The sequence below is a fragment of the Morone saxatilis genome, unplaced genomic scaffold (assembly GCF_004916995.1).
Source record: "Morone saxatilis isolate NCDOM2014 unplaced genomic scaffold, NCSU_SB_2.0 Contig9, whole genome shotgun sequence".
Taxonomy (NCBI): domain Eukaryota; kingdom Metazoa; phylum Chordata; class Actinopteri; family Moronidae; genus Morone; species Morone saxatilis.
The window spans coordinates 12,522,460-12,535,982 of record NW_023340268.1 but is presented as its reverse complement, the minus strand read 5'-3'; the positions used below and the strand labels follow the sequence as shown (position 1 = coordinate 12,535,982).

General features: G+C 42.0%; 1 protein-coding gene across 1 annotated transcript in view; it reads right to left on the bottom strand.

Moving 5' to 3' along the window:
* Window positions 1-13,523, bottom strand: part of pum1 (pumilio RNA-binding family member 1) — a gene marked incomplete in the record, with an annotated part of 21,501 nt that overhangs the window by 4,052 nt on the left and 3,926 nt on the right. The window contains 15 exon segments of the mRNA XM_035680864.1: window positions 926-1,196; window positions 2,897-3,139; window positions 3,233-3,532; window positions 3,937-4,071; window positions 4,244-4,382; window positions 5,497-5,639; window positions 5,760-5,858; window positions 6,639-6,732; window positions 6,843-7,107; window positions 7,220-7,392; window positions 7,677-7,870; window positions 8,776-8,881; window positions 10,068-10,136; window positions 10,651-10,773; window positions 12,503-12,675. Of these exon segments, the coding sequence (XP_035536757.1) occupies window positions 926-1,196; window positions 2,897-3,139; window positions 3,233-3,532; window positions 3,937-4,071; window positions 4,244-4,382; window positions 5,497-5,639; window positions 5,760-5,858; window positions 6,639-6,732; window positions 6,843-7,107; window positions 7,220-7,392; window positions 7,677-7,870; window positions 8,776-8,881; window positions 10,068-10,136; window positions 10,651-10,773; window positions 12,503-12,664 (2,516 nt within the window).

Here is a 13,523-nt window from a genome sequence, read left to right as displayed (position 1 = left end):
CCTGAACTATGGTCTAGTCTGACACACACACACACACACACACACACACACACACACACACGGCTGTAACTTTGAAACATTAGCTAATCCAGCCTGTTCACATTCAGTGTTGAACAAAAAAAGAAACATGAACTTTGATCCAGCACTGAACTGTGAACTTGACTAGAGTTGTTCTCCAGTATTGCCTTAAGGCCCCTATACACTGAGATTTTGGGCTGTCCCAGACAAAAGCCGACAAATTGGGAGGGATATGTGGTGAAATTTCAAATCGTTATCTGAAAACACCGATCCTAGATCTCACTGTGACATACATATAACAAGATTTAATACAAAGACTTGGTGCCTGCGTCAAAATTCTGATGATGCTAGAAATTTAAAGGGGACACTAGGGACTAAATGTCAGGATATCTCGACTTATGCTGCATCAATTAAATTTGACTGTGCGCTGTCTCTTGTAGGTCTCCCAACTTTATGGACTTGCAACACTAAATTAGAAAACAACATAAAATGATGTGCAATACACTTGTTTGTGTGACATTCTGCACCATTTTTGAATAAAGCTTTAAAAAAAACAAACAGTGACAGCACTACAGTGAAGAACATATTAAAAACTCTTGATACATCCACAGCTACGGCCCAAGACTGTTCTTTGTTTTGCTACATTTTTAAAAGCATGAAAGCAGTGAATATGGAGGATGCAAGTTGATGATGTGTTTTCTATTCACGTTGTAGCACTACTACTTTATTCATCTTGGGTCAGCAGAACAACTTTCTTAGAAGAGTACAGTCTGACATCTACTTTGCATTGTGTGACATTGAATAGTATAGGTAGTCAAGTTGGGATCAACTTGCAGAGCACTGATGTTTTATTGGTGTTTTTTTTTTGTGTGTGTATTTTAGGTTGAAGTATTTTTCCCATGTGTACCTGCTGCCGTGCTGGTCCTGGCTAAACTCCATGATGTGGCCAGCGATGTCTCTGAGCTGCAGGTTGGGGTAGCGGTTGTTCCTGAAGTCCTCCAGCAGGCGGCTACGGCCTGAAGGCATCACATCTGACATGCCATAGCGTAGCCGTGACGACGGGAACAGCTGGCTGCTGGGTGAAAAGAGGGAGGAGCCTGAGCTGGCGGCACTGCGGTACTTGGCCTCTGCTCCTGGGGCTGCAGAGATGAAACGCCCGCTGCCATTGGTCAGGCCTCCTGTGGGGTCAGAGAGAATAGGGATGTGATTGTTGGCACGGTGCACATTCTCAGTCTAATCGTCCAATAGTGCTCAAACTCCAGAAAAGCTCCAAGATTAGAGAAAATCTTATAGAAATACAAAGTCTGAACCAAAAACAAGGAACATAAAACCAAGACGACGCTGAATATTTCTTTAAAACTGTCTTCCTATACACACATACGAATATCCAGAGTTGTGTGGGCATGTACATCTTATAGTGGAAAAAACAAGTCATACTTGTGGACACTTATTTCCACTTAGCTCGAAGCTTGCCATGGTGTATGCCAGCAAGTGGGAAATGTCTTTGCACTGAATGTCAAATGCTGCTGCAATGATTACTTGCATGGGTTAACATGGATTATTTTTTTTAATTGATGACACTGCAGTACTAAATTTTGAGACAGCATCATCAAAATTACATTATAGCTATGCAGCACAGAAACACAGCACTGGATGGCAGCACTGCCTCAAATATTTAGCTGGCCTGTACTAAGAAGAGATACATTTCCTGTGAACATAAAATGTTTTACAATCCAATAAAGTGACAACACAAACTGTCTCAAAACCAAAACACCTCCCTGAGGTCTTAACAGAAATGAATGTATTCTTTACGGTGTTCAACTGCTAGACCAGATTGTGTTGCATTAGTGTTAATGACATTGAGTCTAACATGTGTATTCATTTGTAGTAATTTTATGTGTTATGAACATACATAAAACCGAAGTATTCTCTGCTCTATCTGTACCTATCTATTCTTCTATTTGTTGGTGGTAGATGATCATTATTTAAAACATGACTTCTTAATTACTCCTCCCTTCAAAAGCTGCTACAGTATTTATTGCAGTTTGTATCTGTATAATATGACACCTCCAAAGACTTGAAAATTGCCAAAGCTAGGTAATTTATCACAGTCACTACGAAGCCTCGACTTGGCTCTGTCACTTTGTTTGATTGTTGTTTCATCACATTTGAGTGTTTTGGTACACTTCACTCTGCCAACTGTCAATCATGGGAAACACACAGGAAGAAACAAAAGTCTCAGCCAGTAATGAATCCCTGAAAACATTCTGCAGTACAAATCAGCTGTCACATTTTGGTATTTTAGTTTGGAAAATCTTTTCTTTCTTTTCTTTTCTCAACTGAAACAGCAGTTGGTTAGGAAGGAGATATTTAGAAACACTATTTAAAAAAATATGTGTAAATGTTAACATCTAATTACACATATCTTACACTAGAAAATAAATGTGAAAAATCCTTGGCTATGATATTACATCAGTGCATCTACAAAAAAATAATCCAGTTTACAACTCCAACACCATATTCTTTAAAAATCCAGATATGTCCCCATGTTAAGGCTCAATAAACTGGGAACTAAACTAAAAACAAACTGATGCTGCAGTAAAGCTCGTGGAGCCTTTACAACTGTGTCCTACAAATGCTCAATTAGGGTTTTTGATTATGGGACCAAACAACTGACAGGTGATGTAAATGATGCTAATTGTTGGTCAAAGCTGGTATATTCTGGCCACGTAACTATAGCACTGGCTTTGTGTTTGGCAACAGAGCATCAGCACAGTTTCCACAGAGTAAGGAGCTATTCAAGTGGCACTACTGGAGGGAAAAACAAACACAATCAATGACACTGTTAACCTCAGTCAGTTGAATCAAACACACTCACCGAGATTGAGGTTGGACGAGGAGCTGTGATTGGACAGGGAAGGTGGGGGTGTGAGGGAATGGGAGGGGCCCTGGTTGGGTAGGGGCATGCCCACAGGGCCAGGGGAAGGACTAAAGCCCAAGGTGCCGTTATAAAAGCCTCCATGGCCAATCGGGGTGAGGCTGGAGGGCGTGCGTTTGTACAGCTCATTGTTGCCTGTCAGGGAGTCCCGCCTGGAACCGCTGCCACCACTGGAGTTGGCCACTAGAGGGAGACAATGATATGAATTAGATCATGGTATCTGGGGAAACTGTGAAGTTAATTACTCAAGACAATGTGGGAATGGTGTATTCCTACCTGCAGTGCCGAAGCCCCCCAGTGTGGCCCCCAGTGTGGCACCGAGGGAGGAGGAGGTGGGCTGGCTGAAGCCCAAAGAGGCAGAACCTGGTCCAGGCTGGCCAGAGCCTTGTGAGAAAAGAGAGGAGCTCTGGGAGGAGGAGCTGAGGGAGGAGGATCCGTAGAAAGAGCTTCCTCCCAGAGCACCGCCAGGGCCACCCTGCTGCTGAGGCTGCTGGGAAGTCATGGCACGAAACGGACCGTTGGCCCCACCGCCTAGACCACCATTGGCGCCACTGGCGGAGGCTGCTGCTGCTGCAACTGGAGGGAGAGACAGGTTCAGTCCGAGTTAACAGTCATATGGACAGTCAATAGTGATACTGAATTAATTTAATGAAACCAAGTGCCACCAAGATTAAATCTCTAACAATTCTTTGCATCAACTCTAATGTGAACCCAAATCCTCGTTGATACTAGTGTCTAAAATTCACATGAACAACAACACTGACTCCTGGGAAATCTAAGGCCAGACTTGAAGGTACAGTCTCATAATCTCTTAATTGTATGCTCTGGATGAATGGGACATTCAGAACATGTTTTTAAAAACCACAATGTGCAATCCGTTGTTTTGTGTTTGTGACATTCTTCTTCGTCCTGTTGTCTGCAGCGAACAGAGACGGGCAGGCCCGTCTTTAACCGAGGCTGTATGTGCATTGCTGTCTTACCTGCTTGTGCTGCGGAAGGAGATATGATGACAGAGGCAGGGGCCATGAGGCGGACAGGGCCACTCCTAGCTCCAGTGTTGACCACAAGGGCTCCTGTCTGATCATAGTAGGCTGCAGGGGCCAGGACTGGGTAGCCTGAGAAAAAGACAGAAACAAAGCAACATATTCCGCATTAGTTAAATAATCTGCCTCTTGTTTGGGTATTTATAAGCAATATATCTGGAAATTGTGCAGTAATAAATGTAATTGGGTTTGTTTTGAGTTTTGCCAAAGCAATAAAATCAGTTTTGCATAGTGTCATATTCACCAGGGACTCCTGCTGCTAACCCCTGCCCAAAAGCAAGGGCTGAGTTGACTGCTGCTGCTGCAACCAGCTGGTCGTTCTGCTGACCCTGTTGACCTTGGCTGGGGGTCAAAGGTCGTTGGTTGCCCCCAGCACGCATTACCTTTACAAAGTAAGAAAAACAACAGTTCATGTCATTCTCAATATGCAAATTAATACAAAAAAGGTGTTCCAAAATCTGTTCCAAAGCCCTGAGACCTTGTGGTGTACCGTAGATCTATCATGTTCATATTATCTTGTACACACAGAGACAAATGTTAGCATGTAATAAATAGCCAGGATAAAGGGACATTCCTTATATTAGTGTAAGTATATATGAGTGAAGCAAGAGTAAATAAACAGCAGGTAGATGAAACATTTCCTGCTGATTGTATATCATCGATATCGGCCAATTAGCTTTAAAATGAAACATCAACACGAAAAGAAGACTTCTTCAGATATAACGGGCTGGTAAGATATTGCTTTAATTAGACCATTAACCAGACTAAATGCTTGACGCTGTGTCACCAAGGGGGAAGGTCCACAAGGTATTTTAAAATTAAATATGATATATAAACCAGATATCAAAGTTGCTATTTGCAGTGTTTGCTCATTGTTGGTCATTTCTTCAATACTATTTAATTACCCATCTTAAGCGTCATCGCGTTCATTACAACGAATTTGTAAAGAACAGAGAGAAACGAAAAGTGAAAAACCTCCTTTCAGCAGCTTCGCCTCCACTCATTAAACAAAGCCCAAAAAATATGCCCAACCAGCTGTTTTCAGTCATTTAAGATGTCAGGATTTGTGGACTTTGATGAGCCGCATGCTACATTATTCCCTGTTGCAGGCAACTTTCAAGTGTGGCCTTACGTTGGACTGTAAAGCATATATAGCCTTCTACTTTAGAGACATTAATTAATGTTCTTTCAGTGGGCTTTAATTGCTGTACAGCTGTAGAATGCACTTAACTTTCACATGATCCCTATGGACAGAGATTACACGTATTTACTTGTTTAGCAACTTGTGTAATAGGTCAAATTTTCCCTGGTTGTCATCAGGATTGTCTTCGGGAGAGCATACCCTGACACAGGCTACAAAGAGTTTCCTGCTTATAGATACAAACAGAGCACTAAGACTGAATGCATTTTCAACTGGCACATAAGGAGAGCTCTGATAAAAACATCCTGCGCCAGTGGCTATCAGCATACCAGTTTTTTGGCGAGCAGCCGACTGACCTGCTGTTGGTTCTGCTGGCCCTGGTTTGCCGCCTGCTGATTGGCCGAGTTGTTGGCTGCAGCCGCTTGCTGCTGGAAGAGGTTGGCAGGGTAGACCCCCCAGGGGGTCACACCATAGTACTGGGGAGGCATCACTGCTGGACCTAGACACAAATAAATAAACAAAATACAGGTGAGATAGGACAACTGTGTCTGTGTTTATGCATCTATGGAAAACTAATTAACACAAGGGGGCTCAGGGTCCAAATCAAAACACGCCTCACCGAGTGTAGCTGCTGCTGCTAGTCCGGCTGCGTAGGGGTCTGTCCCTGGTGGAGCAGCACTGATGATGTAAGGATTAGGTACAAATGCTGGGGCCAGACCTGAAAACACATGGAGGGAAAAGATGAACCAGGGCCACAAGGTTTTACATGATAATACATAAAATAAATGAATACCAACTTAGAATGAGGCTTCAACACATGATAACCACTTCAGAACAAATCCACCATTAAAACATAGATTCTAATCAACAAATGAGCCCCAAATGAGGATTTTTTAGGTTAGTGACCATGATTTTTTTCAAGACTTAGGCTTGTTAAGCATTACTTGCTAGTAAACGTGAAAAACGTTAACTCTGCCTTAATTAGTAACTACTGCAACAACATGTTCTGTTCTGTGCTCTTTTGCCCCAAAATAAAAAAAACTAGAAATTGCAGCATCCACTGGGTGACTGGCACAAATAGAATGAAATCCCTGCCAATATAATTATGGGACAGATGAGCTGGTATTTCAGGTAAAATGAATGGTTTAGATAAAATGAAGATCTCTGTAAATGTGGTTGCACTTCCCATTCTGTTGTAAAGCTGTGTTTAGTGATGTATGGTGGTATGGTATGGTCCCATCACTACTAAACTAGTAAGTACAAGGTCAATCAACCAATATGAACGGTGGCAAAAGCTACAAATATTACACCAATGGTGTTAACAAAAAATTCCTTTATTTTTTGTCAGTTAAGAGCACACTGACAGTGAGAAAAAGGTGTTCAATAAATTGTATAATACATTTGAAATAAATGAGATGCTGACATTCAGTTCTCCTGCTCATATGCACACACGCACACACACACACACACACACACACAAACACAATCTCTCTCTTACCAATGTGAGGCTGCTGTGCTGCTGCCAAGGCGTACTGCTGTTGCTGGGCTGCTGTTAACTGCTGCACTGCTAGGGCGTTGTTTCTCTGAAACAGCTGCAAACAGCATAGCGACATGTGAATCACATTTTAGTGTCACTTGAGATGAGTCTTATAGAGAACTAATGACAAATATTCATATATGACCCTCTGCCTGTTGCTCTAACCTGCTGTTGGTTGGTGTAATCAAATAAGCCCACAGTGGGTGCAGAGTCCATCTGCATCTGGGAGTTGTAGTCAAACTGAAGCGGCTCCATCACTGACTCCATGGGGTCCATGGTGACACCACCTTGTTCCACACCAGAGAAGTCCTCGGGAGGTTTGGGGCCTCCACCGCCTCCCAGGGGTGTCAGGCCCTCAGCCCCTACACCCCCGGGACCTCCAAGCAGGTCACCCTCGGGGCCAGGGGCCGGCATGTTGCCTGGGGGACGACTGCAGGGGTGCGAAAGGAGGAGGAGTTCAGTTTACATCTAAAAAGGCTGTTGGCAGAGCAAGAAGCAGTTCAAGCTGTGGGTGTGTGTGCCTCTATCACACTGTGTCCTACCCAAACTCTTTGACGTCGACATCGAGGCCGTTCTGCACAGGCAGCCCATTGGGGTTGATGACGTCGCCAATTACATCAGCTTCACCTTCTGTCAACTCTTTCAGTTTCTCTCCCTCAAATGTCGCCTTCGGCTTCTCCCTCTTCTCCTCCTCTACTTCTCCATCCCTCTGCCCCTGTGTGAGGAAGAGAGACAAGAAATATAACTGAAAAGGAAATGTAGAGATGCTGATAACCTGACAGTGACAGATGGCAAACACACAAAGGTGCAGAGGGGGGAGGATGAGGACAAGGTGAAAGACATCCTCATTTGACAATCACTAGCTGACAGAGGACAAACTAAAACAAAATGACGTAAGCGGGAACAAAAGTTACCAAGGAGGAAATGTGAACGTGTAATATGCGAGTAATGAGAACAACGCTGACGGACAGAAAGAGAGAACAGACTTCCAAGACTTACATAGGGTCCTTTTCGAAGGCAGGAATCCAGTTTGTCAGCCGGTGAGGAGGAGAGGACGTACTCCACCATGCTAACTCCCAGCCCTCCACTCTCAGAGCGCGGTGACATCACCGAGCCCACCCCCACTTCACCACCGCCATGGAAACCCTGCCCTGGCCGACGAGACACCATGATTGGCTGAGACACCGAGTGATCTGATATGAGAGGAACGGAAACAGTTAAAAAACACATTTATGCACAGAGGAAAATGCCACATTTGCTCCACCATTAACAGGGTAATACTGTTGAAGGTCTTTTTGTTTTTTAAACTTCACACAATTTTTTTTGTCCTGACAAGTCAAGACTGTATTTACTGACAAGGTTTCAATGTTCCCTACACCAGGAGCTCAACAACTTTGCATTGCAAAGACATCTAGTTATAACTTGGGAGTGATGTGAAGACTGTTGGACCTATTAACGGACATTTTCCTTTCCTTTTATTGGTCTTTATTTGTATCACTCTTATTATAATGCAGTGCTAGATGCTTCTTCTGTCAAAAGAAAACTTTCTGTTACCCAATTGTCCCTCCTGCCTACAGCTGCATGGGGGGGGGGTGTGTGTGTGTGTGTGTCTGAAACGCCTCTATCTCCCCCCACTATGAGCGAGGACATGTTAAGCTAAACAGCAATATGGCCAAATGCAGATAACATGCCAACAGTTCTATGAAACCATCACTGTATTGTAGTTTCCTGACAGTCCAAACAATACGAACAATTTGAAGTTAAATTTAACAAAAGCATTTAACTCTTATGTATGACTCCACAGCGATACACTGATAAGTGATGCAGGGATATTTCTTTTGTCATCCCGCCTACAAAAATAACTGCATTGTGTTAATAAGACAAACCAGAAATCTCAAATCTCAACATCATCTGAGAGAACATTAGGATGATTTCACTTTGACACCAGCTTTTGATTCTGACAAGAATCTAAATATATATTTTCGAACACCAGACAGTGATTGTTCTGGTAGTTTCTTGATGTGCCTGTGAAATAAACTGCAATGCCCCAGTGTGTCTGCAAACCTTATCACAAATGTAAGCCATGACTTGTATATACCTGAGGCACCCCATGCACTGTCCCTCCACTGGTCCAGAAAGATCCCTTTAGGTCCATCCTTCCCAGAGTCATCTGTCTCCCAGAATTTCTTACCAGTTAGCAGCTGCTACAAAGACACAGGACAATGGAGAGGAGATAAAGGGGGGGCAAGGGAAAAAAAAGCCAAGGTTAAAAACAGTTTATTGAAAGCACATGGGAGAATGGGGAAAAATGTACATATCACAGGTGATTAGGGTCCTCAAGTCTTACCAACCTTCAGAATGTCCTACATTTATTTTGGCTTTTTTGGCACGTGTAAAGATGTCAGCCCTGCATTGTAATTTCTAGTAACACTGTTGTACAATGACCCCTGATTGCACCTCAGTCTAACTGGATGAGTGAAACAACAACAAAATAACACCCTACCACATTTATTTAAAAATAAAGATAATTTTAAGTAGTTTTAACTAGTTTCTCTGAGAGTCTCTAGCATCTTAAGAGCAGCTCATTTGTGTTTCTCTGCATATTTCTCTTCAATTTCTATTACAGTCAGCATCTTTCTCACTATAAAAAGACCTTGTTCCTGTAAACTACTGTGATCACTATCTGCTGGAAACAGGAAACAACTTGGCTGCCTGTGAAATTAACACCGGTTTACACTGATCTGTCTTTTGCAGGTCAAAACAAAGAACGTAACATGTTATTTTCATATTAATACATCTCATTACAGTCTATAGGAGCCCAAAAAATATTGACCCAGTATGTGCCAATATGTGATGCAAACGAACATACATCAGCACTGTGTTCAACGAGCCAAAATTAATTGTAGGCACTGGTCCAACATTAACAGAATAGACAGCTAGTCCAAGCAGCTTCAATTAAAAAGCTTCTCTGCTCAGTCTCTTCAATCTTTCAGAGCTTTTCATTCAGAAAAACAATGCACACACAAGTCCACTCTACTTTTAGCTCAAAGGCCTTTTACTGAGGAACTGATCCATTTCTTTTTCCTTGGATTTCCTGTTTTTCAAGTTAGACTCTCTATGAGCAATTCATCATGTGTCTATTCACCAGGTGCCCAAGTCACAAAATACAAGGCAGCCATTTTAATGGCAAGTACTGACATGTAGCATCTGACCTCTTCAAATCCAGTGAGTTAAAACCCAAGTTTATTTATCAAAAACTGTACTGACACGCTGTGAGTAAACATAGGCCAAAAGCGCCATTATTTGCTGAGGTATTTTAACTACATGGTCAGTCACACAAGTCACCTTTTAGACCATATTGGACCCCAAACATCAAACCTGATGTCTCACCTCTCCCATGGCACGTCCCTCCAGAGCCAGAGCCTGAAAGTCATGGTTGAGCTCATCCATGGACCGCACCTGCAGACAGAGAGCCCAGTGAGACATGGAAAGAATGACAAGTTATGTCTTTCATACTCAACCAATGTATAAACATAAGCTCAACTTTAATTACCTACGTTAATGAGTAATTACCTTCATAAATGTTTTGCCTCCAACATTACCGTAGGCAATAGGTAAATGTTTAAAGACTAACAACTACTAACTACAATTAGCATCAAATAAAACTTGTACTTTTAATATTAAATGGACACTGATGTTTCTGTTATGAAAATTAGAACTGAAATCATGAAAGGCGTTTGTTTCCCTTACTTCCCCCCCCAAACACAGAAAATGTTCAGTTATTTTAACATGTCTAAGGGGTGATATTATGGTTATACAGAAATCCATTTTAAGAATAAAGTTTTCTGTGTACAAATGTTTCTGTGAACTTTGTACGAGCAAACAATAGTACGTGACATAATACAATAACAGTAGCAATGCTGCAATAGTGTGTCACCACTTGTGCAACACACACACACACACACACACACACCTGGCTGTCATGGATGTTGTCTCCAGTGGGCCAGCGATGTTTGCCGGGCTGTTCACCGTGCTGCCGCTGGAAGAAATAGTCTACCATGGCATCATCCTGGGAACGTCCAGCACCCGCCACGCCCTTGAAGACACACACGCACACAGACAGACATGCATATTATCCTGGAATTACAGGCAACAGCAACAAGCAGAGTGTATCTGAGCAACAACTGTAGACACGCAGATATAGGCAGGATTTGGGAGTTTTTGCCCATGTTTTATAGGTTGTGAAATACATGTGAACAACAAATAAACAGCAATATAAACATCTAAACTAATGCCAAATATGATATAAAATAATATTTCTTAGGGATGTACAATATCTTTATGCTGATCATTACTTGCTTCTCATGTTAACTGTTGTATTTTTTTTAAAAGTTCATAACCTGAAGTGATGAACTTGATGGCAAGGAAGGCTAAGATGTAGTGAGCAAAGATGGACGATTTAATATTCCATAGCTCAGACCTAACCAAATCTAACTGACTTTACTGTTGGAAACACAAGAAAAACTGTTTATTTTTTTCCAAGTAAAATTCATCAAAAAACACTTTTATAGAACATAAAGCCTAATATAAGAATTCAAAATAAATCAACTGATAATGTATCACCTTTAATTCAGAATAATACAGAACACACATTTTCCATTATATTTTTTCTATTATATAATTAAAAATAATTCCTTTGAGAAAATTCAATCATTGTCAAAACAGCACCATATGTTGAGGTTTTTAAGGCCACATCTTCTCTTAAAAAACTCAAAGACGTCCAAATAGGAGGAAGCATTTCTTTCACTGGCTAAGCTTACGTTGACTTACTCGCTCTTACTCATTTTGAGAGTAAAGACAAACTTCCCCACAAGAAGCTGTCATCAAAGAATCAGTCAACATGTACTGGACGCAGCTGGGCTTGGTCATCTGCTGTACACGCAAAGCGTGCAGTAGGACAAGTCACCCAGACGCCATTCAATCAGACTAAATTGCTGATTATCAGATGGACTGGGCTGTTTTTTTCCTGGATTAGTTATTAAAAATGTTAACTTTGTTATCAAGAAGTAACAGTCTAGGAAACACAGTCCGCCACACTAGAAGCAACTGTGAAAGGCTAACAGCTGTCCTGCATAACATCAACATCGCCACTGGCCAGGAGAGTAAAGACAGAGCCATGGCTACTAAGTAAAGTAACAACTTCCATTTATTTATCTTTCAGTGATGACTCAAGCATGTTTGCTGTACTACATACTAACAATGTCAGATTCCATCTGATTTTGTACTCTGTCCAGTGTTTAGTGTATAATTTACTTGAAAAACATAACACTGCCAAGCAGAGCATTAAATGATATGAGAGGCTCTTCCAGCTCTCCCTTTTAATCACCATGTGCCATGTTGATTGTGCTAGCGTGCTATATGAGCTGTGATAATCTAACTAACATGATTGAGCAAACAACAACAAACATGTAATTTGCAGACAATGACAAGTATAGTTGCTAATAGTTAGTAAAGCTGATCCATTGACATTTACTGTTTCAGAGTTAATCAATTGTAATAAGGCCACCATTATTTGGCTGTTTTGCATTGTACATTGTAACATAATAAGGAGCTTGATCTGCATGCATGCTCAGACTAGGTGGGCTACTGTGTTTTAACATTTTGTGATGTAAACTAATAAATGTAGGGATTGTGAAATGGCTTACAAGACAGGGAGATAATATCTCTATCTACAGTCACATTAATGGTGAGATGTTCCTTATTCACAGATGATCGTCTATGAATGAATGAAATATGTAAAAGGGTATCAAGGTGAAGGGTTTTACCTGCTGGCTGGGGGGTGTGGCCTGAGGGGTCTGCCCAGTTGGAGGGGCATGTCCTCCGCTGCTCAGCACCACGGGCATGCTGGGAGATGTAGTTCTATGGTGGGGGCTGAATGAATCCTGCCAGAGCACTGCTTTCCTCTTCAACACACACACACTGCTCATTCCACCACAGCCTGCCGAGAGAGAAACACATCTGTCACATGTGACACCGACATACTGGGTCACTACATTAAAATCCAATCAGTGCTGATAGTAAATAAACTCAATTAAAGCAATAAATTCCTCAGTGTGTGCTATACTTGGCGAGAAAGCCCTCTGCAAAATATGTTGTTCTTCCAAACCAGTGCTGTCATCTGACACGTACAGTAACATAGTTGGTGTGAAGGAAGACGTATCGGCTATTTCAGCTTTGATTTCTAGATACGGCCGAAGAATTGCAGCGGGAAAGACAAAGAAGTTAGCAATTAGCAGAAGCTGATCTGCCGAGAATAAACAGCAACTGGTGGTGGCTTTATCATTCTGCTGCAACGAATGTCAGCGTGGTCTGTAAGGCTATACAATTAATTACAATCATGATTTCAGCATCCCCAAACTGGACATTCAGCCTCAACTGAAGTCAACTAGATAACAGAGTAGCAGGTTGGATGCTGCTAACTGTTTTTTAATGTCGCCTTTTGTGAAACTTTATATTGCAGCGCAGTGCATCCTGCTACGTGATCCTTGCAGGTAGAGGTGTGTGTGTGGGTCTGTGTGTGTGTGTGTGTGTGTGCGTGCTGCTGTTTGTAAATGTACCAGAGGAAACAATACAACTACGTGTTAAAGAGAAATGGTTCTTGGTAGTGTTGCGTAACTTTGAAAAGCACCCATCAGCTAGCTGGCTGGCTGTGGGCATCAGAAGCCAGCAAACAACGCATCCTGGTTAGTGATACACAATATGGATTTTATTTTTTAGCCAATACAATAACTGATAACTACCTGCTCCTCAAGGCCAGTACCAATAAGATAACCGATAATGTCACAT